The sequence below is a fragment of the Passer montanus genome, unplaced genomic scaffold (assembly GCF_014805655.1).
Source record: "Passer montanus isolate IOZ18808 unplaced genomic scaffold, ASM1480565v1 scaffold14, whole genome shotgun sequence".
Classification (NCBI taxonomy): Eukaryota; Metazoa; Chordata; class Aves; order Passeriformes; family Passeridae; genus Passer; species Passer montanus.
This window is the reverse complement of record NW_024360941.1, coordinates 286,487-305,667: the sequence shown is the minus strand read 5'-3', so window position 1 is coordinate 305,667 and position 19,181 is coordinate 286,487. Positions and strand designations below refer to the sequence as shown.

Here is a 19,181-nt window from a genome sequence, read left to right as displayed (position 1 = left end):
TACTTATTTTGGGGCGTAGTTCCAGTTTTGATGAATTTTAAATTAAGGGATTTCAGGTCATATCTTAGAGAAGTCATTGCAGTCTAAAAGGCTTTTCACAAAGAATGCTCTCTTCCTAAAAGAACCACAGATGTGGAAAACTGGTTTTGTGTAATTAATGCTCTGTCCCTTCTGTCCCTTGCTCTTCATCCTTTGCACCATGAGCACAGTTGTACTGCTTCCAAATACAAAGCAGTTAATTCCCTCTGTTCTCCCATTGCTGTTTTCCCTTTCCCAGTCCAGTGGGAAATGGCAGGGTAGACTTGCTGGCGGGGATTGGACCACTGTGTTTGACTGTTCTGAAGAGGTCAGCCAGAGAACTCCAGCACCAGCAGCTGCCTCTGCTTTATCTGTCTTTGTTTTTTCCCACTGCTGCTGAGAGTGAATAGGGAAGGAGCTGTCCTCCCACAAAGCTGAATGTGGACGTGACTCACACCATATGCTCTACACAGTTGTGTTCCCCTTCTCATCCCCCGTTGCTCCAGTACTGTGTTCTTATCAGTGCCTGATCTACATGTTCTACCAGCACAGATACACTCCAGCAGTCATCCAACTCCGCTTGTCCATCAGATTTTATTTTCACTTCTTCCAAAGACCTGTAAACTGCTTAAGATGGTGCTGTTGTCTATTGGAAAGTGTAGAGAAGAGTATTTTGCTAGTTCCTTTCTGAAACAAGTGCTTTTTGATATTGGGATAAATTTACATTTAGTAAAACTCAGAGCCTGGTTTTGCTAGTTCAGAAGGTTGTGCTCAGGAAATACCTCTGCCACCCATTTGATTTATGCCAGTTTTCAGGAGAAGGGGAGGACTGGCAGCAAGATACTTGCAGTTGGCTTTCCTTTCATGCTGCTGTGACAGTAAGAAATAGCTATCTGCAGGAAATGCTCCTGAACATACTTCAGTTGCAAGTAGAGCAGGGACAGCTCTTGCTGCCAGAGGGCTGCCATTCTTGCCTGTGGAATTGAGACTCACACAACTGTGTTTCAGACTAGTGCTTTTAGGCCTCAAACTTGTGAATTTATTTTCTTGTGCCTACTAATCTATACAATTATTACTTCATTATGATAGGTCTGGAAAATCCTATTTTATTTTGCAAAATAGTGACACATGTGCACTGCTCTGTGCATGATTGTGACACTAGCATTCCATTTGCTCTTTGCAGCATGGAGCCGATCCAACAAAAAAGAATCGAGATGGGAACACTCCTTTGGATTTGGTGAAAGAAGGGGACACAGATATCCAGGACTTACTGCGAGGAGATGCTGCCTTGCTGGATGCTGCCAAGAAGGGGTGCCTGGCACGAGTGCAGAAGCTGTGTACTCAAGAAAATATCAATTGCAGAGACACCCAGGGAAGAAATTCAACACCACTGCATCTTGCAGGTGGGTAACGTGCCAGATTTTCAAGGCTTGTATATTTATAGTAGGTCTACAGATGTAGTTTGCCACAACCAGGACTGGTATAGGAAGAGTTTCACAGAGAATTGTCCTGTACAAAGAGTTAACTAGGGCATCTATTTCAGGAGGTAATACAATTACTAGATAAGAGGAACTTTTGCAGTTGAAAAATTGCCTTAGCTTTTCTGTTGAATACTTTTCTTTAGTTTAGCTCTCCTAATTCCTAATTTATTTTCCTGTGCTTTTTCTACAGCTGGTTACAACAATTTGGAAGTAGCTGAATACCTTCTTGAGCATGGTGCAGATGTTAATGCCCAGGACAAAGGAGGATTAATTCCCCTACACAATGCAGCATCCTATGGGGTAGGTGCAGGCAGTCTTGCCATGAGTAGAACAGCAAGGGACTCCTTGAAGTCATATCCAAAGCCAGTTATTTTGCAGCTGTTTTGCTGTGAACACAGTTCAGGCTTTGATGAAGTGTTTGTCGGGCTGAGTTGCTGTTGTGAGTCTTATTTGCAGCCCTACACATTAAATAGGACACAGATTCAGGTGTGCTGTAGCACTTAGATGCTGCAGTTTGGAAACAACACTGCAATGTAGCTTTTATGCAGGCAAGCAGATGCACAGGGTTGAACAGTTTGGGGTGATATTTGAAACAAAAAAGACCTCAAGTTGTCTCTGAAAGACTTAGATGGCAGGAAGAGAAAAACACCAGGGGATCGTGTGCAGATGATGACAGGGAAGTGGAGGTGTGTTACAGCTGGTGTTTGGTAGGAATCTATTGCTAGAGTTGAAGGATTACTGTGTTTGTAATGTGGTTGTCCTCCAGGGCAAGCCATCTGCTGCAGGGGATGCAGTGACAGACTCAAACCATTTTAGATGAGGCAGGCCCTCTTTCCTCCATATAGGAGTAAGCATCTGTTCTCAGTTGCACAGATGCCTAATAGATTGCTTATAAGCAGTTGTTAGTTGTGGATTGGGTGAGAAAGAAGTCTCTTGTAAATAATTGTACAGAGATAGTCCTTGAGAAGCTTCTAGCACTGTGCTTCAGTCAGCGAGAGGATCTGAAGCTCAGGGAGTACTGGGTTTGATGGTCTCATGACATGCTTTGCCTGTTACTTACCTGGCCCTGGCACAGGTACAGCAAAATCTGGGACAGGTGACCCTATTGAACCATGGTTGCTTTTCTTTGAGAGTAAATGAAATAAAAAGTGCAGTGTTCACCTTGTTCTTAAAAAGGGCATCAATGGAACTCAGTCTATGCTATTTGTATTGGTTCTTTACATCACTCTGGGATCCCAGTGTTCCAATGAGCAAAAGGCCCCAAATCCTGGTGAAAGATTAGAAAGCAGCACAGAATTCTTTTATGTTACAGTATCTTAATACCACATAATATTGTTTATCAGCATCTGCCTTTAAGCATTAATTCCCAAGATATTGCTAAGATCTAGAGATAAATTCTGTTGGAAAGACTGTTCTTTTCTTTGGCGTGAGAAAACAAAACACATTTTACATAAACTCAAAACATTTCTTATTGGCATTGAGAAATGTCAGAGATTGGTTTTAATGAATTATAATTTCTAAAAATTATAATGCTAATCTAACCTGATTGCCCTGCTTCCTGCAGGAAATATTAAAAAGGCAGTGTTTGATGCTTTTCCATCAGCTTATTTAGTTAAGAGCCGCTTCATACCTTTCCTGGCATCCCACACTTCTCTAAGCTGTCATCAGCCTGTTCAGATCTCTGTGATGGGAGGTAGAGAGGAGAGGAGTACTGGTTTCACAAGTTCATAGCTGGCAAGATTCACAGGCTCTGCCTTTTCCTCACAAAGTTTCTTCAGTTCTCCCACCCAGTACTTCATACTGTGTGTCCCTCAATAGTGCTTTCTGTGACAGAAAAATCACAGGAACAGCAATTGCTTTAAAAGTTTGGCAGAGAGGAAAAATAAAGTTGGCAGTATTTTCAAAACCACACTTGCTCAGAGACCAAGCTGTTTTATGAGAGCTGCAAAGAGTCAGTTGCCATTGAGAGGAAAAAGGAAATCCATTGGCAATTCTTTGTGCCTCTGCTTACAATTTCAGTGTTTCGTGCTCCTACCCATTCATTTTGACTACCTGCTTTTTTTCCTTTGCTGTCTTGCACAAGAAAGAGCTACTGGTTAGAGGCAGGCAAAAATTTCATTTGTCAGTTTTATCTTATTTTTACCTGGGAGACTTCAAGGACAGTATATTGATGGAAGCATGGGGTTATAAGTTCATTGCTTTTATAACCCATGTAAAACAGCTGTTCCTTGTGACAGTCATAATGCATTTCATCAATTACAGCTCTCATAAAGTATGAGTGAAGATAGAACAGATCTGTGATGCCACAGATGAGTTCAAAGTCCTGCAAGAAAGAAAGTGCAACAAAGGCTTCTGTGTACACACAGGTGTGGCTCAGTAGCACAACACATTGATCTTCAGAGCTTCTAGTATTGTGTTACAAAAGTTGCAGCCCAGTAAATTCACCAGTTCAGATTTGTCCACAAATGTGTTTTTTTTTTTTTAATGTGGGGTTAAGTATCATGTCTGCTCCTGCAGCTGCCACAAACTTCATGCTGCAGGAGCAGACATGTACTTCATGTACTTTGGGTGATTTGACAGAAATCTGCTTCTGTGCCGAATCCCAGTTCTTCTGTGCTGGTGAATGATCTGGTAGTGCACAGACACAGATGACTGTGGAGCTGCAGTATGAATTGGTATCTGGAGAAGTGTGCTGCTCCTGTGACACAGGGAACAGAATGAGTTACAGGAAAGAGAAACCACAAGAGTCTCTGGGCACCATTGCCTCCAGCATAAAAAAGGAATGTATGTTTTACTGGTGTCATGTTGATTAAGATGTTCTTGTGTTTTCCAGCATGTGGACATAGCAGCACTGTTGATCAAATATAATACATGTGTAAATGCAACAGATAAGTGGGCGTTCACACCTTTGCATGAAGCTGCACAAAAAGGAAGGACACAGCTCTGTGCTCTGCTGTTAGCTCATGGAGCAGATCCTACCATGAAGAACCAAGAGGGTCAGACACCACTAGACCTGGCAACAGTAAGTTCATGTTAGCCAGCCACAGGCTGCTCTGGAGGATGCACTCTGCATATTAAATTCATTCCTATGGCTCCATGGTATCAGCAGTCCTCAGCTTCCATTGTGCTGAGGTGGAGAGAAGGGCATCTCCTGAGTGCCTCTTTGTGGCTTTTTGTCCATGGGATCAGGCATTTTCTTCAGCTGAAATCTTAGCATGGCTTGTGATTTAAGGTTTGCTTCTCTTTAATATTCACTCTGGGACCAATCTCCTCATTCCCAGAAATAAAACTCTCTGAAATGTCTCTGATGGTCAGTCTGTGTGCTGTTGGTGATTATTTCTTTGAACCTAGGAGGAACACCAGATAGACCTTTAGAGGAATAGGAACAAGTGGTGGATTATTATGCTCAGTGCCTCCATATTACCTCAGTTCCTTTTTTTTTAATTAACTCCAAAAGAACATTCCAAAGAATTCATTCTAGCTCCAAAATTTGTAGGTGGCTATCAAACTTATTCTAAAACTGGCTTCTGTAAATTTTCTTGTAAATGGTTTAAAAGTCTAATAAGGTTATATGAACATGTATGCCCCAGCTTAAACAATCTTGATGGAATAGATAATGCAACCAAATTGGATGCTGGGTCTGGTCTCAGTTCAAGTATCTTTTAGGATTATTGATTTATTTATGGAGAGTTCAAGAAATATCCTCCAGAATAATCTGAGGCCTAGAAAACCTGCTTTGTGATGAAGGATATGAAAATTATTTTATTTCCCTGGGGAAAATAAGGATGTCTTAGTCATGTTCTACAAGAATTTTTAAGGAGGAAATTCTTGAAAATGAGGGTGTTGCTTAAGTCAATAAAGGCTAAATCCAGCTGTTAGCTAAGATCATACTTCTTCTGAGCTCCTGCCCTTTTTTTTCTATTCTAACCCAAGAGATGTGAGTATAGCAAAGGCAGTGGTAGTGTTTCCACTGAAACCTTGTTCCAGTGCACCTGAAGTTGAGCCTGACAGAAATTAAGAAGTGGCATTTCCTGTCCTAGGTTCTGAAGGATTTCAAATAAAGTTGCCGCATTGTTCTTTCTGGCTTTAGCATTTATAAAGCCATTCTGACAGAAAAAAATTAATTGTAGCTTCTTATACACCTTTAGAAGTGGGGAGAACCTGATTCACCTATGTCTTGAGTGGTGAATCAAAATGTTCTTGCAACCGTGAATTCGCCTGTAACAGAAGCTGGCAGTTTTCCTTCCAACGGGGACCAGAACAATCAACTAAAACAATTAAAAATTATTTCCAGAGATCAGTGACTCGTGACAGCAGGAGCTCACGCTGGGTGTTCTGTCTGTGTTTCAGGCTGACGATATCCGAGCTTTGCTGATAGACGCGATGCCTCCAGAAGCTCTGCCTACGTGCTTCAAGCCTCAAGCCACTGTTGTTAGTGCCTCTGTGATCTCGCCAGCATCTACACCGTCCTGCCTCTCTGCTGCCAGCAGCATAGATAACCTCACGGGGCCACTGGCAGAACTGGCCGTAGGAGGGGCATCAAATGCTGGGGATGGAGCTGCAGGAACTGACAGGAAGGAAGGAGAAGGTGCATTTGCTGCTGGACAAGTTTACATTGCCAGAAGTACAGTAGTTTAGTATCAAAATAGGTCTTGGTTTATCTGAAAAGCATTTCTGACTAGCCAGAAAATACTGCTGCAGTTTGAACTGTTACCTGTGTCTGATGCTTGTTAACTGCTCACTGTCAACTGTTCATATGTGTTTGCTGTCAGTCATTAGGTCTGACTACAAATGCGGATCTGATTAGGTGCCCACATGTTCATTGGTTTTATAAAAAATAATCCAATGAGAATTATTTTGATGAAGGATATGATTATGACGGCTGGGGATTTTGCCAAGGCTTTGTAAACCCTTTGATTAGTATCTGGAGTCCATGCTTTAGGTCAGAATCTAAGGGGGTCACATAGCAAAAATATACCCACCCTTCTTTACAGTATGAGCCTGTATTTGTCACAGATGGTTTGTGCTTTTAATAGTTGATTCTGAAGAGGGAACAGTGATGAGCTTTGCACAGAGCTTTGACACAATGGAAGTAGATTTTTATTACAGACATAGACAAATTGATTGTAAAAAGAGTCAGAGTTTGAAATTTTAAGAAAATTAGTGGTATTTCTTGATTTTTTTTCTTTTTAAGGTGGTTGGTTTGGTTTTCGTTACTTCAGATATATAGTATCCTATATATCCTTTCAGATATATAGGATATAAAGACTTGCTTCTTCTCTTACAGTTTCTGGTCTTGATATGAACATTACCCAGTTCCTAAAAAGCCTGGGTCTTGAACACCTTCGGGACATCTTTGAGACAGAGCAGGTAAGTGGCAAACCTCATCTCTATTTCTAACTAACTTAATAAATTCAAATGACATTTTCATTTTCTAATTGAAAAAGGAAAGGAAAAAACCCACACTTCACATCTACATAAAAACAAGTGTGTTCAGGTTTTCTTTCCGTTTTCTGCAAATGAGTTGCCAGATACAATATGTTGAAGTTGCAAAACCTATGAAAATATCTTTTCTTGTTGGATTCAGGTGTCAAGTAGCTTTCACTGACACATACACTGTGGCTGCCAATTTGGCTTGTACTCTGAGAGTTATTTTGAACCTTGTGAACTTTGAACACGATGACTGTAACAAAGTTAAGTTCAAATGTCACTTGTGTTTGTCCTTCAGCAGTCTTGACAGCCAAACAAGCCTTTCACCACCTGTAGTGCTACATGTGATACTTTGGTTAGATCTAGGAAACCCTCCACTTTGAATATATGCTGAAATAAAAACCTAGCATGGGAGTAGTCACACTACAGAATGCAGAAGCTACAGTTCCTATTAGGTTAGGACCACTGCATTAACTGAGTTTTGCCAGGCTAACTTTGAAATGTCATTGAGAAATAGGGGAACAAAACCTGCAGATTTATCAGTAATTCAGCATATATGAAAAGAGTACAACTAATATAAGTTTCTCAAGCTTATATTATGTTTTACAGCAGAAGTATCTGTAATGTATTTGTAGATTCCTTTTATGTACTGTTCGTTAAATTTAACATGTTGCAGTTAAATAGATCTGTTTACGTGACTGAGATGGATGTACATGTGGAAGTGAAAGGTAGAAGTGCAAGAGACTGGATTTCATGATTATTTTTACTTTGGCCTCTGCTGCTAATCTTTTATTGAGGAATCAGGAAACAAAGATTTGAAATGTAATGTGTTGTTTACAGTTCCAGCTGTTTCTATGAAATATTCAAAGATAAAATACCATAGAACTTTTTTCTTTCTGTTATATGAAGCATAAGCTCTTCTCTTTAGTTTGGAACTCCTGTTCAAAAGGAAACCAACCTCAAACCAACCTATATGCTTCTCATGTTTTCTTATTATTTTTCACACCTTCCTGTTTCCTAGCTGGTCTTGTTCTACTTTTGCTTCCTTAGCACCTAACCTGTTAAGATCTTCCCCTGCTAATAAGATTTAACAATGCAAATCCGATTCAATATATTCATCATTTTGAAATCATCTAGCTCTTGTAAGTTTCTTTGTAGAAAAAACAAGCTCATCTTTTTTAAGCTTATTATTTTAAGCTGGTTTTCCAAGCACTACCTTCATGTACACTTTTTCACCTTGGCTCGTTATCAGTAAGGTTGTAGAATATTAATTTCTGCTTGCATAATGAAAGTAATGAATTGTACAATGCTGTGAAACATTGAATGCTTCAAAAGAACTCCCATATTTGTGCCAGCATTTCATTTTATCTCCCTTCTACCTAAGTAAAAATGTTTGTGAGAGCCTTCTTCGAGAACCAGCTCTTGTTAATTGGTGTGAGAGAAGTGAAAGTTTTGCACAGCTTCAGGCTGTAGCAGCTGGGTATGGTCTTGTGTATGTGATAGGGACAGGTTTGCCAGAAGGTGGCAGCAAGTAGAAGTGAAGCAAAACATTATCTACCTTTATGCTTTTGGTTGCACCATGGATACTCTCCAATTTCTGAAGTGATAGGTCTCCAGCCTTGAAAGTCAGGCCAGGTTTGACAGGTGATTTTTGTGATCTTTCACCTTTCCAGATAACCCTGGATGTGTTGGCCGACATGGGGCATGAGGAACTGAAAGAAATTGGGATCAATGCATATGGACATCGCCACAAATTAATAAAGGGTGTGGAGAGACTTCTAGGAGGTCAGCAAGGTAAATATGACACTTCTGCTGGCTAGTCTAAGTGTAGCACACAACAGGCTCCCATAAATCACTTTGTCTAAATGTAGGTATTGTCACCAGACTTGAAAGAATCTGAATGTCAGGAAAGTGTATTTGCTGCAGACATGGTGCTGAGTGCGTTGTGGTAGCTAAAGAATATATTAAGGAGATACTAGATCAAGTGATCACTTGCCTTTTCAGAGAATGGATACCCCTGAGGCAGCTTTGGAAACTGTTCACATTTCTCAGGATCCGGTTTCACCCAGAGAGGAGCTTTCGGATTGATTTGCCCTCCATATATACCCACAAGCCAGTTATATCCTGAAGGATAGTCCAGTTATATCCTGAAGGATAGGCCTGATAGGGTTTTAGCTGCCCCACACTTCTGAGATGTTTCTATGGAAAGAGGAAGCAATAAAGGGCAATTATGTCCCACATTTTTCTTCTCTCTTTTAAAGCCTCTGCTGCTAAAGAAAGCACTTCTATCTTTTTGAGGCTGTGCTTATGCCTTGTGTTTATTTTGCATTTCCTGTACTGGGGTTGTTTAAGAAGAACAATGATGATGATGGATACAAATAGAGCCAGTATTGGTTTTTCCTGTTGATTTTTGCTCCTTTTCATTCCTTCTCTTTGCAGGTACCAATCCTTATTTGACTTTCCACTGTGTGAGTCAGGGGACCATTCTCCTTGACCTTGCTCCTGACGATAAGGAGTATCAGTCTGTAGAAGAGGAGGTAATCCAAGTCCCTTTCTTAGTGCTTCAGGGGTTGTATATTTTTCTTTCCACTGATAACCTCTCAGAGCTAAAGTGTGCGATACATGTTGGAAGTGCTAAAATAGGATTTGGTGCATGAATTGCATAGATCTGATAGGAAGTTTAGTTTCATTTGTCCTTTTGTATAGAACAATGATAGAAATTATTTTGCTGTGTCCTGCCAATTTTATTTATAAGTGGTCTCTGCTCACTTAGTGCTATTCCAGTTTTATTTTGTTGTTGTATTTTGGATATTGTCTCATAGGGAGGGTTTGCACAGCTTTCTGTAGATAGATGGACCTGTGAGAATTAAAAGCTGTGTGTGAAACCAAGGCATCAAGGCCTTGCAATTCTCTAAGCATTTTCTGTGAACCAGCTTGTTTTCTCTTGTCTCAGTGGCTTAGTTAATTTGTAACCCAGATAAACAGCTCTTGGACAATTGAGAATTGACTGTAATTTTGCCTCCCACACACACACATGCTCTTTTATTTAAGTAAACTACAGGCACATACCATTTTGAAAGCAAAAATCGTAACAGAAAAGAGACTTCCTGAAGAGTTGTGTTTGGTAGAAACTCCATTTCACTGTGCATTTGCTATTTGTGTCATGTTCCTATACTATAGCACAGAAGTGTTTGGAGTAATTTAAAAAGTCTAGATAATCAGGATTGCTGCCAGCTTAGATGGGCATATTTTTTATTAGTAACTTCTTAAACTGGAGTTTCTGCAGATCCTTTTTATAAACTTTTCTGAAGGAAAGGGTCACTTGTCTGTCATAGTAAATTGGAATATTTATTTGAACTATTAAAAAATATTGTTGCTGTAGCTGTAAATACTTCTCTGAAAGACAATGAAACTATTTTTGAGCGAATCAGAAATGTTCTTCTAATGACATAGGAGAAGTGCAATTACTTCCCTAATGCTAAGAAATGCCAACTAAACTCATTAAAATCACATTTATTATTACTATATAGTGATCTTTTTTGTATATTAATTCTCAAAGATTGGGGGTTTTTTCTAATTTAAAGAAGGTTTTCTAGTTGTATATAATTTTGATAGCAAGTACCATTATTCTTTTTTTCTTATGTGGATTTTTATTACAAGATTGGATAATTGCATCAATCAGCTTCCCTGTTGTGGAACAGCATAATGTGTTGGGTGCCTGAGAAATTAGGATATACCTCAATTTAAAATAGAGATTTTTTTTTTTAACACCATTTAATTAATTTTCCATCAAGAGTGTTGTTGCCAGTGATGTACTGAGACATTGCATGGATACTTTGCCTTGCTAGGAAGGTTTACGTGCTGAAATTCAGTTTTGGGTTCTTATGTAGATGCAAAGTACAATCCGGGAGCATCGGGATGGTGGAAATGCTGGTGGGATCTTCAACAGATACAATGTCATCAGGGTAAGTGGTGGTGAAGTATGTTAGTACTTATACCAGCAGGCAGAATCAGTTTGATGGTTTGCCCTTTTATATTTAAAGTTCTTTGTTGAAATGATAATCCCAGAGTTAATGCAAGTGCTAAAATGGATGCGTGCTCTGCACAGGAAATGAGGGACAAGTGTCACTTGGGCTCCTAAAGGAGTCTGAAGGACTGATGTTGAAGACAGAGGTGGTGAAGAACCTGACTGAATTTCAGAGGCCTCTAACTTCTGTGTTTGACCCTTGCAACACATATTTATCTTTTTTCTCTGTGTAGTCTTTTCTTGCCATTTTAAAGGAGATTTGGGGTATGTAGGTGAAAGGGTGATCATGACTTCAAATAAGAAATTTATATCTCCCTATGCAACTTTCCAACTTGACACCACCTCCTTTGCCCTTGCCAACTAGAAAAATGCATTTTCCAAGCCATGGTATTCCAGAAAATAGTGTTGTCATTTTGAGGGAAAATACACTTTCTGGTTTCTTTTTCTGGGGAGAAGGAAATAGAGGGAATCAGAACAGAACTTGGTTTCTGAGCTTCAACAAACCTGTGCTGCCTATCTCTTTGAGAAGCAAGCCTGTGCAGAGCCTTTTCAGCTTGATCCAATAGATCACATGTCCTGAAGTAAACTCTTCTTCCATCCTACTCCCAACCAATGGTGAAGTCCTTTACAGAAACTACAGTGGTATTAGAGCATGTGGCTGAAATTATATTAATAGATTAAACAGAACCAAAAGTTGGGTTTTTTTCATAAAAAATAAACCTAAACTAGACAGCAAGTTTCAAAGAGCTAGATTAGATCAGTCAGACTGAAATGTTATAGTAAGAGCATGGTTGGATCTGTTGTTCTGCTGCAGATTCAGAAGGTAGTGAACAAGAAGTTGCGGGAGAGATTCTGTCACAGACAGAAGGAGGTCTCAGAGGAGAATCATAATCATCACAACGAGCGCATGTTGTTTCACGGTAAGGAAGGAATGTCTCTTTGGGTACATTGGTATTTAACAAAAAAAACCACCCTTGCAAAGACCCACAGGCAGTGTTATTGTTGCTATGTCACCATCCTATGCAAGTAATTGTATTTCTACACCAGAAATGCAGGGGGTGCATTGGGGGTGTGGGGGTGATAGACTTACTCTGTGTGGTTACTGCAATTCAAAAAGCTACACTAGATAAGAAATACTTTAATGATGTTTTGGATTTTTAAGAAAGAGGAAGGTTTTTTGCTAAGCTGTATCTTAGTCATTTCCAGTAAAGCTGCTGGGATGATGTTACATTGCTGTGAGAAAGACATGCTGTCTTCTAAGTGAGGGTAGCAGTATACAATAAAAGTGTTTTACCCTGGTGCTTTAGGCAACATCAGGGAAAGGAATCAAAACCAACCATGAGTTTCAGCAAGATTTCTCTAGAAATGCCTGCAAATGACAATTGCCTGAAGGTCCTTCTGTCCTAGATTCTTCTGTGATTCTGTATAGGAAATTGGTTTTAGGTATGATTGTCCTGACACCTTGCCCCACCTTAAGCAGTGCTGACTCCTGGAGAGGGTGTGCATTGACAAGATAAATTGCACTGAAATGTGAGTGGGGGGAAAACCATTTAATGAGATCTGTGAAATGAGTAAGAAATGAGTCACACGTGGGATTTTGGTATATAATGATAAATCCCACACATCACTGCATCCTGCTGGATATCGCCCCCTTCCAGCTGACTGAGCACACTTTCTGGTATTTAATGGTCTATTTGAGGCAGATAAACTCCTCTTGACATTGAGGTGTGTATTACTATACAACTTAACAAGTATGTGTCTTTTTGTGTCACTGTTCTAGGGTCTCCTTTTATTAATGCTATCATTCACAAAGGATTTGATGAAAGGCATGCATACATTGGAGGAATGTTTGGAGCTGGAATTTACTTTGCTGAGAACTCCTCAAAAAGCAACCAATATGTGTACGGAATAGGGGGAGGAACCGGCTGTCCCACACACAAAGACAGGTCCTGTTACATCTGCCACAGGTAGGAGTCCAGCAGAGTTCCCCACACATAATTCTGGCTGTCTTGGTTTTTATGATCCTGGCACAGGGTGACAGGCAGGCAAAGAATGCCACTTGAGCTTGGTCATGGCAGGAAAAATGCAGTTTTCCGTTTGTCAAGGTTGAACAAAAACAAATATAAATGCAGCAAGTCCCACAGGAAGGTCAAAAATTACTGTGAAGCATGCAGTGAGTATAAATCAAAGTGAGCTGTGGCTCAGGGAATAGGCTTGAAACAGCAAGTTTGAAAATGAAGAGTCAGGAGAAAATAGCAATTAAACTCCAGGCACTCTCAGGACAAAACTGCAGCAGTGCAGTGGTCAGCAGTACAGTGTGGTACTGTGGATCAGATAATTTTGGAGGTAGATAATTTTGGAACAGGACTTAATCACAGCTTTGTTTTGTCCTGGAGTAGATCAGTGTGTTTCTCACACTTTGACATCTGTCCATTCCCTGCTGGTAGGAACACAGGGTTTCAGCTTCTTTCAACAGCTTTGTATAAAATGAACTAGAACAGGCTTCCATGTGAGGGCTAAACAAGCTGTGTGTTTTCCCTTCTGAGTGTCATGAAAGATTTTGTGACAGGTTTATACAGTCTTAGAACTCGTTTCTTTAAGTGTTTCTCTAAAAAGCCGTGAGAAATTAATCGTAATGAAATAAACTCAAAAGATGGAAATCTTCTGGAAGCATACAACTCCTAGTAAGATATTTGAAAATGACACTCTCTTTTTTCCTTTTAGACAAATGCTCTTCTGTAGAGTGACCCTTGGCAAATCCTTCCTTCAGTTCAGCACGATGAAGATGGCTCACGCCCCTCCCGGGCACCATTCTGTTATCGGCAGGCCGAGCGTGAACGGACTGGCGTACGCCGAGTATGTGATCTACAGAGGGGAGCAGGTAGGTGGGTCAGCAGGGACTGCCTCCATACAGGGACACACCTTGGAGCTGGACGTGGGCTGTGGCTGCTTTCCAGACCAAGCGTGCTGTGGTAACGCTGCTGATTAGGTTCTTGGGTTTTCTTTCATTTAAATGGGGAAATAAACAGTGAACTGTATCTAGACAGCAAATGCTACTCCTATCCACTGATCTGCTCTGATTTATGCCATGCAGAATTGCCTAATTTCCCCTGTGCAGCATGGATGGAGTCTATTAAGAATTGTAGCTTCTCTCAGTAAGCTTTTTCGCATTGTGTTTTAGTGGCTTTACTGCAGCATCGAGGTCACATTCATTTTTGGGGCTCTAGTACATCTGGAGGATTCTGGACTTTTTACCTGTAGATTCCCAGCAGTGACAGAGACTACTCTTAAATGACAGCTAGAGTAGCACAGGAGTCTTCAAAAGTTAATTCTTAATCTGAAAAACTCTAGACCTTGACTCTATAGAAGTGTTTTGCTTACTGCCATGGGTGGTGGCTCCCGGATCACCTGATCAAACTGAATAACCAGAAATTTGTGATGACAAACATCCCAGGTCCTGTTGGTGTTGCCAAGCCACTCTCCATCGCATCCTGAGGTTATCTTGGTTGGTTGGAGCATGCTGCTAATAATACCAAGATCATGGGTTTGATCCCTCTATGGGCCATTCACTGAAGAGTTGCACTTGGTGGTGTCCTTGTAGGTTCCTTCCAGCTCAGAATACTCTGTAGTTTTGTGATATTTGAAAAGTCATGGCAGTCAGGCGTGGACCCCAGTGAATGGAAAAAGGGAGACATCACTTGGATTTTTTAAAAGGGGAGAAAAGTAGACACAAGGGAACTACAGATAGGTGACTTTCACCTCTGTAGCTGGGAAGATCATGGAACAGATCCTCATGGAAGGCACATGCAAGACCAGGAGGTGATTCAGGACAGCCAGCACAGCTTAAGTGAGCACAGATTGTGCCTGACCAGTCAGGTGAACTTCTAAGGCAGAGTGACAATTATGGTCTCACAAAGCCTTCTATTTTTTCATCAAACAAGCCCATCTCTCTCTCAGCATCTTCTTTATCCTGTGCTTTTTGCCCCTGACTATCTTATTGGTCCTTTGCTGAACTTGGCTTCAGCTTGCTGGCATATTTCTTGTATTGTAGAACCTAAAAATTATGTGTGTGGTTTTCTAGATATGGTCAAGGGAGTACTGAATGAACAGCAGTCACTGCTACACCTGGTGATTTACCACAGGATGCTCGTAGCCTTTACTGCTGCCAGGACACACTATTGATTCTTTTAGCTTGCTGTCTCCCAAGGACCCCATCACCTTTTCAGCTGAGTAGTTTCTCATCCTGCAGTGTTACAAGGAATTCATCCCAGGTGCCTTTGCCCTTGCTGGGTTCCATGAGGCTTCTGTAGGCCCAGTCTCCTCTCATCTGTCAAGGTTCCTCTGAATGGGGCCCTGCCCTCCATCAACTCTAGCTTTGTTCTGGGACTGAACTGCTACCAGCTGTCTCCAGGAAACACTGGACAGGTGGACAGATGACTTACTGGGTCATGTGCTTTGGGTAGGCCAAGTATCTCACTGCCAGTAAAGGCCTTTGCAGGTTGCATTGCAAGCTGTTGTCCCTTGTGAGGTCAGACTTTATCAGTAATCCAAGATTTTTTAGTAACTTAACAGGCACTGACCGATTTGTAGGATTAGCTAACAAGGAGAGTAACTCTGAATTCCTGTTGCACACAGTTTCTGGCAGTGACTGTGTGGAAGAAGCATCTTTCTATTTGTGTATTAACCAAGGTGTTGAGTACATCCAGCAGTTCCATGGTGCTGGCTAGGTTTGAAATATCCACTTTTTCTTGCATGCTGTGAACATAGAGCTGGTTCTTGTGCTGTCCTTCCTGGTCACTGTTTAGTGAAATGCAAAAAATGGAACTTGCTGAGTTACCCTTGCATAAACCAGGGTTTTTTTCTTATTTTACTTTCAGGCATACCCAGAATATCTCATTACGTACCAGATTGTGAAACCAGAGGCTCCCTCACAGACAGCAACAGCAGCAGAACAAAAGACCTAGTAGCTTCAGAGCAGTGGAGAAGGATGTGACTTCAATCTTGGACTGGATGGATACATGTTTCAGAAAATCAGTACCACATAAAATTCTTAACAACCTGGAAATAAGCTGTATGTCTTTTATAAAGTATTGCTGTCTTGATGAATATGATAATGAGTAACTCTTGCATACTCAACTGCTACTGTTCCTCTTGAGGAAAGTTTACAAGGGACTGCCTTTTAATAACATATCTCAGGCTCCTAGTCTCTGCAGATACCATGTGTAAAATAATATTGTTTTGATCTAGACCTTGGGAACATTATTGTGCAAATGGAAATCTTTATTGCTGCCATCTCACATGTTAAAATTTCAGACACTACTTTTCTAGTTATTTTATTTGCAGATAAATTACATTAAGCCCATCATTTTCTTTTCAGCATACACCATTCATTTCCTGTTTTCAAGAGATCCTATTTATTCTCCTTTTGTATTCTGAAGTTGAGCCAGAACTTTCTTGAAGATATTTTGCACAAAGTCAAGTCGACTGAAATCATTAACAATGCAATATGAATTTCATCTGAGGAGGGGCTAGGTCAAGTTAGTCAATATAGGGGTTTTTTGCACACCTCTGAGCAAACGATAACACGAATGAGTGGAACTTTAGAGTGGAAACACACGATGTCAGTTTGCTGCCTTGTCTGTGTGAGTTTTCTGGGGGAAGCCCTGGGAAGTGTTTGCAAGGGTAAAACCAGCTCTTGTGCTTAGAAGAACTTCATGAAACAGGTCCATGCCCTCTGCTGGCATCTCTAAAAGAACATTTTATAAGACTCCTGTTAAGTACAGTGCAGCCTTTGAAATGTTCTCCAGTTACAGCAGGGTATGGTTTTGCTGGGAGAAGCAGGTAAAAAGTCAGAAGATTTCATACAGGAGGGTGTATCTGGTTCATGTTCCTCTGTAAGATGAGACCCAGTGAATGGGTTTCAGGCTGGTAAGGGAGAGTGTATTACAGCAGTTTCCTGTCACATCTTTGTGTGTGACATCACAGTTGAAGAGCTTAAGGGATTTACAAAAGTAATAATTTTTTAAAATATCAATTTTACATTTTGATGAGAACAAAATTTTAAAGTATCAGTTGGCAAGCAGATTTGTTTGCAGGTATACCAGAGAACAAAGTTAGGATTTATTCACTTAATGCCCTTCCTCCTAAATTCCCAGGTTTATTTTGCTGGGTAGGAGAAAGTTATTTTTAAGCATTGCATAGCACAGCATCAAACAGTTTCAAAAGTCCCTCTAATGGTGGATATATATTTAACAAAAGTAGAAACTGTTTCTTTTTAGTGGTGTTTTACAGTTTCAGAGAAGGTTGAAGATCAAGACCTGTTCATTTTTTTCCTAACAACCAATACCAGGAGATGTGCTTCAGTGTTGACCACATGACCTCTGGAGGAAAAAAATGTTCCTTTGGACACAACATGTGGTACATCAACCAGCACTATTTAGTATCTGATGATCCAGTTCATGCATTCAGTTTTTATCCCCCTTAAAGCAAGAAAGCAACATGATAGTGTGCTCTTAGTTCATAAAAATACACGTGCTCCCCACAAGTGGGATTTTGCTAACATGTTTGTATAAAACAGACTTAATCCTGAAGAGCATTTCACTTTCAGCATTAAGACACAACATTTTTATTTTTAATGTTAAGGCATTAATGTTGAAGCAAGTCATCCTCACAAGAAATATCACCCACTGTAAAATCAGTCATTTGATGCAGTATGGCTACCTGAACATCATCTGTTTCTAATATCTCTAAATGAAACCTTAGAAATAGCAATACTCCAACAGAACTTGAACTCTTACTTTTCTTGAGCTGACAGTGGATATATGGTTCTCGCTTCATTTTGTGACCTGATTAAATATGTAGCTTTGAAGTCCCAGCCAGGCTCTAGCCTAGTTGTCCTTTTAAACAAGTTTCATTGATAAAATTGGGTGCTTGTATTTTGGCTACTTGTTTCATAGTGTTAGAGGATTGCAAAGATCACCACTAGGCTTTGAAGCTTTGTATTCACCATTTAAGTTTGGGGTTTGTTTTTCATTTAGTTAATAACAGAGTGAGGGGATGTGCCTATCTGCTCTAGGGTTTCAGATAGCAACCAGAGCGAGTGCTGCTCTCCATCCCCAATTAGACATAGTTTAAATGGTGAAACAGCTGTGCTGCTTAGGTGAGCAAAATGGTTAATGTGGGCGTGAAAGTTAAAAGCTTTACATCTTGCAAAAACAAGAACAAATCTAAAAAGGAAAACCCCAGCGAGCCCACACCGGATGCTGTTCTTGCTTGTTGTTTCCGATGTGCTGGTTGAACTAATGGCTAGTCTGGATTCCTTTTGCAGACTGAAACTTCTAGAGGATAAAAATAGCCTGGAGGAGACTGAGGGGGAGACCTCATTGGGGTTTCAACATCCTCACGAGAGGAAGTGGATGGGCAGGTACCAATATCTTTGCTCCCATGACCAGTAACAAGACTGGAGGAAACAGCATGAAGCTGAGTCAGGGGAGATTTAGGTTGGATATTAGGAAAAAGGATTTTCACCCAGAGGGACCCCAGGGAAGTGGTCACAGCACCAAGCCTGATAGAGTTCAAGAAGCTTTTGGACCACACTCTCAGGCACATGGTGTGACTCCTGGGGCTGTCTTGTGCAGAGCCAGGAGTTAGACTCAATGATCCTGATAGGTCCCTTCCGGATTTTCACCCAGAGGGACCCCGGGGAAGTGGTCACAGCACCAAGCCTGATAGAGTTCAAGAAGCTTTTGGACCACCCTCTCAGGCGCATGGTGTGACTCCTGGGGCTGTCTTGTGCAGAGCCAGGAGTTAGACTCAATGATCCTGATAGGTCCCTTCCAACACAGCATACTCTGTGATTCTACTTTCCAGTATCTTTGAACTGCCAGTGTTAATGTTGCTGATGTTCTATGCAGAGTAAAGGTGCTGTGTGAGGAAATCATTTTGCAGTGGTTTTTGTCTCGTAATGACGTGATCTCATATCCGTTTGTGGCCAGACACAGAGGAATACCCAGGCCTGATAATGCATCTGTGTGTTGTAGACACCTGTGCAGGAGTAGCAGATGTTGTCATAGCTGCTCTCACAGTTCAGAACGAAGTGAGGATCTGCCCATCAATACCAAAGTTGCCCGTTAGAAACCCGTTCGTGGTGCTTTTGGCAGGCTGTTAACGGTACAGAGGCTGCTGCTTCAGCTGGGGAGCGAACCACAGTGGGACCTTAAAAATGC

At 40.8% G+C, this 19,181-nt stretch overlaps 1 protein-coding gene across 1 annotated transcript in view; it reads left to right on the top strand.

The window, feature by feature from the left end:
- Positions 1-18,552, top strand: part of TNKS (tankyrase) — a 125,518-nt gene extending 106,966 nt beyond the window's left edge. Inside the window, exons 17-28 of the mRNA XM_039699835.1 lie at positions 1,202-1,421; positions 1,690-1,799; positions 4,333-4,521; positions 5,850-6,087; positions 6,787-6,869; positions 8,603-8,723; positions 9,369-9,466; positions 10,820-10,894; positions 11,771-11,876; positions 12,737-12,923; positions 13,681-13,837; positions 15,834-18,552. Coding sequence (XP_039555769.1) covers positions 1,202-1,421; positions 1,690-1,799; positions 4,333-4,521; positions 5,850-6,087; positions 6,787-6,869; positions 8,603-8,723; positions 9,369-9,466; positions 10,820-10,894; positions 11,771-11,876; positions 12,737-12,923; positions 13,681-13,837; positions 15,834-15,920 — 1,671 coding nt within the window. The 3' untranslated portion in view covers positions 15,921-18,552. The remainder of the gene's footprint in view (positions 1-1,201; positions 1,422-1,689; positions 1,800-4,332; positions 4,522-5,849; positions 6,088-6,786; positions 6,870-8,602; positions 8,724-9,368; positions 9,467-10,819; positions 10,895-11,770; positions 11,877-12,736; positions 12,924-13,680; positions 13,838-15,833) is intronic.
- The last annotated feature ends 629 nt before the right edge of the window (positions 18,553-19,181 follow it).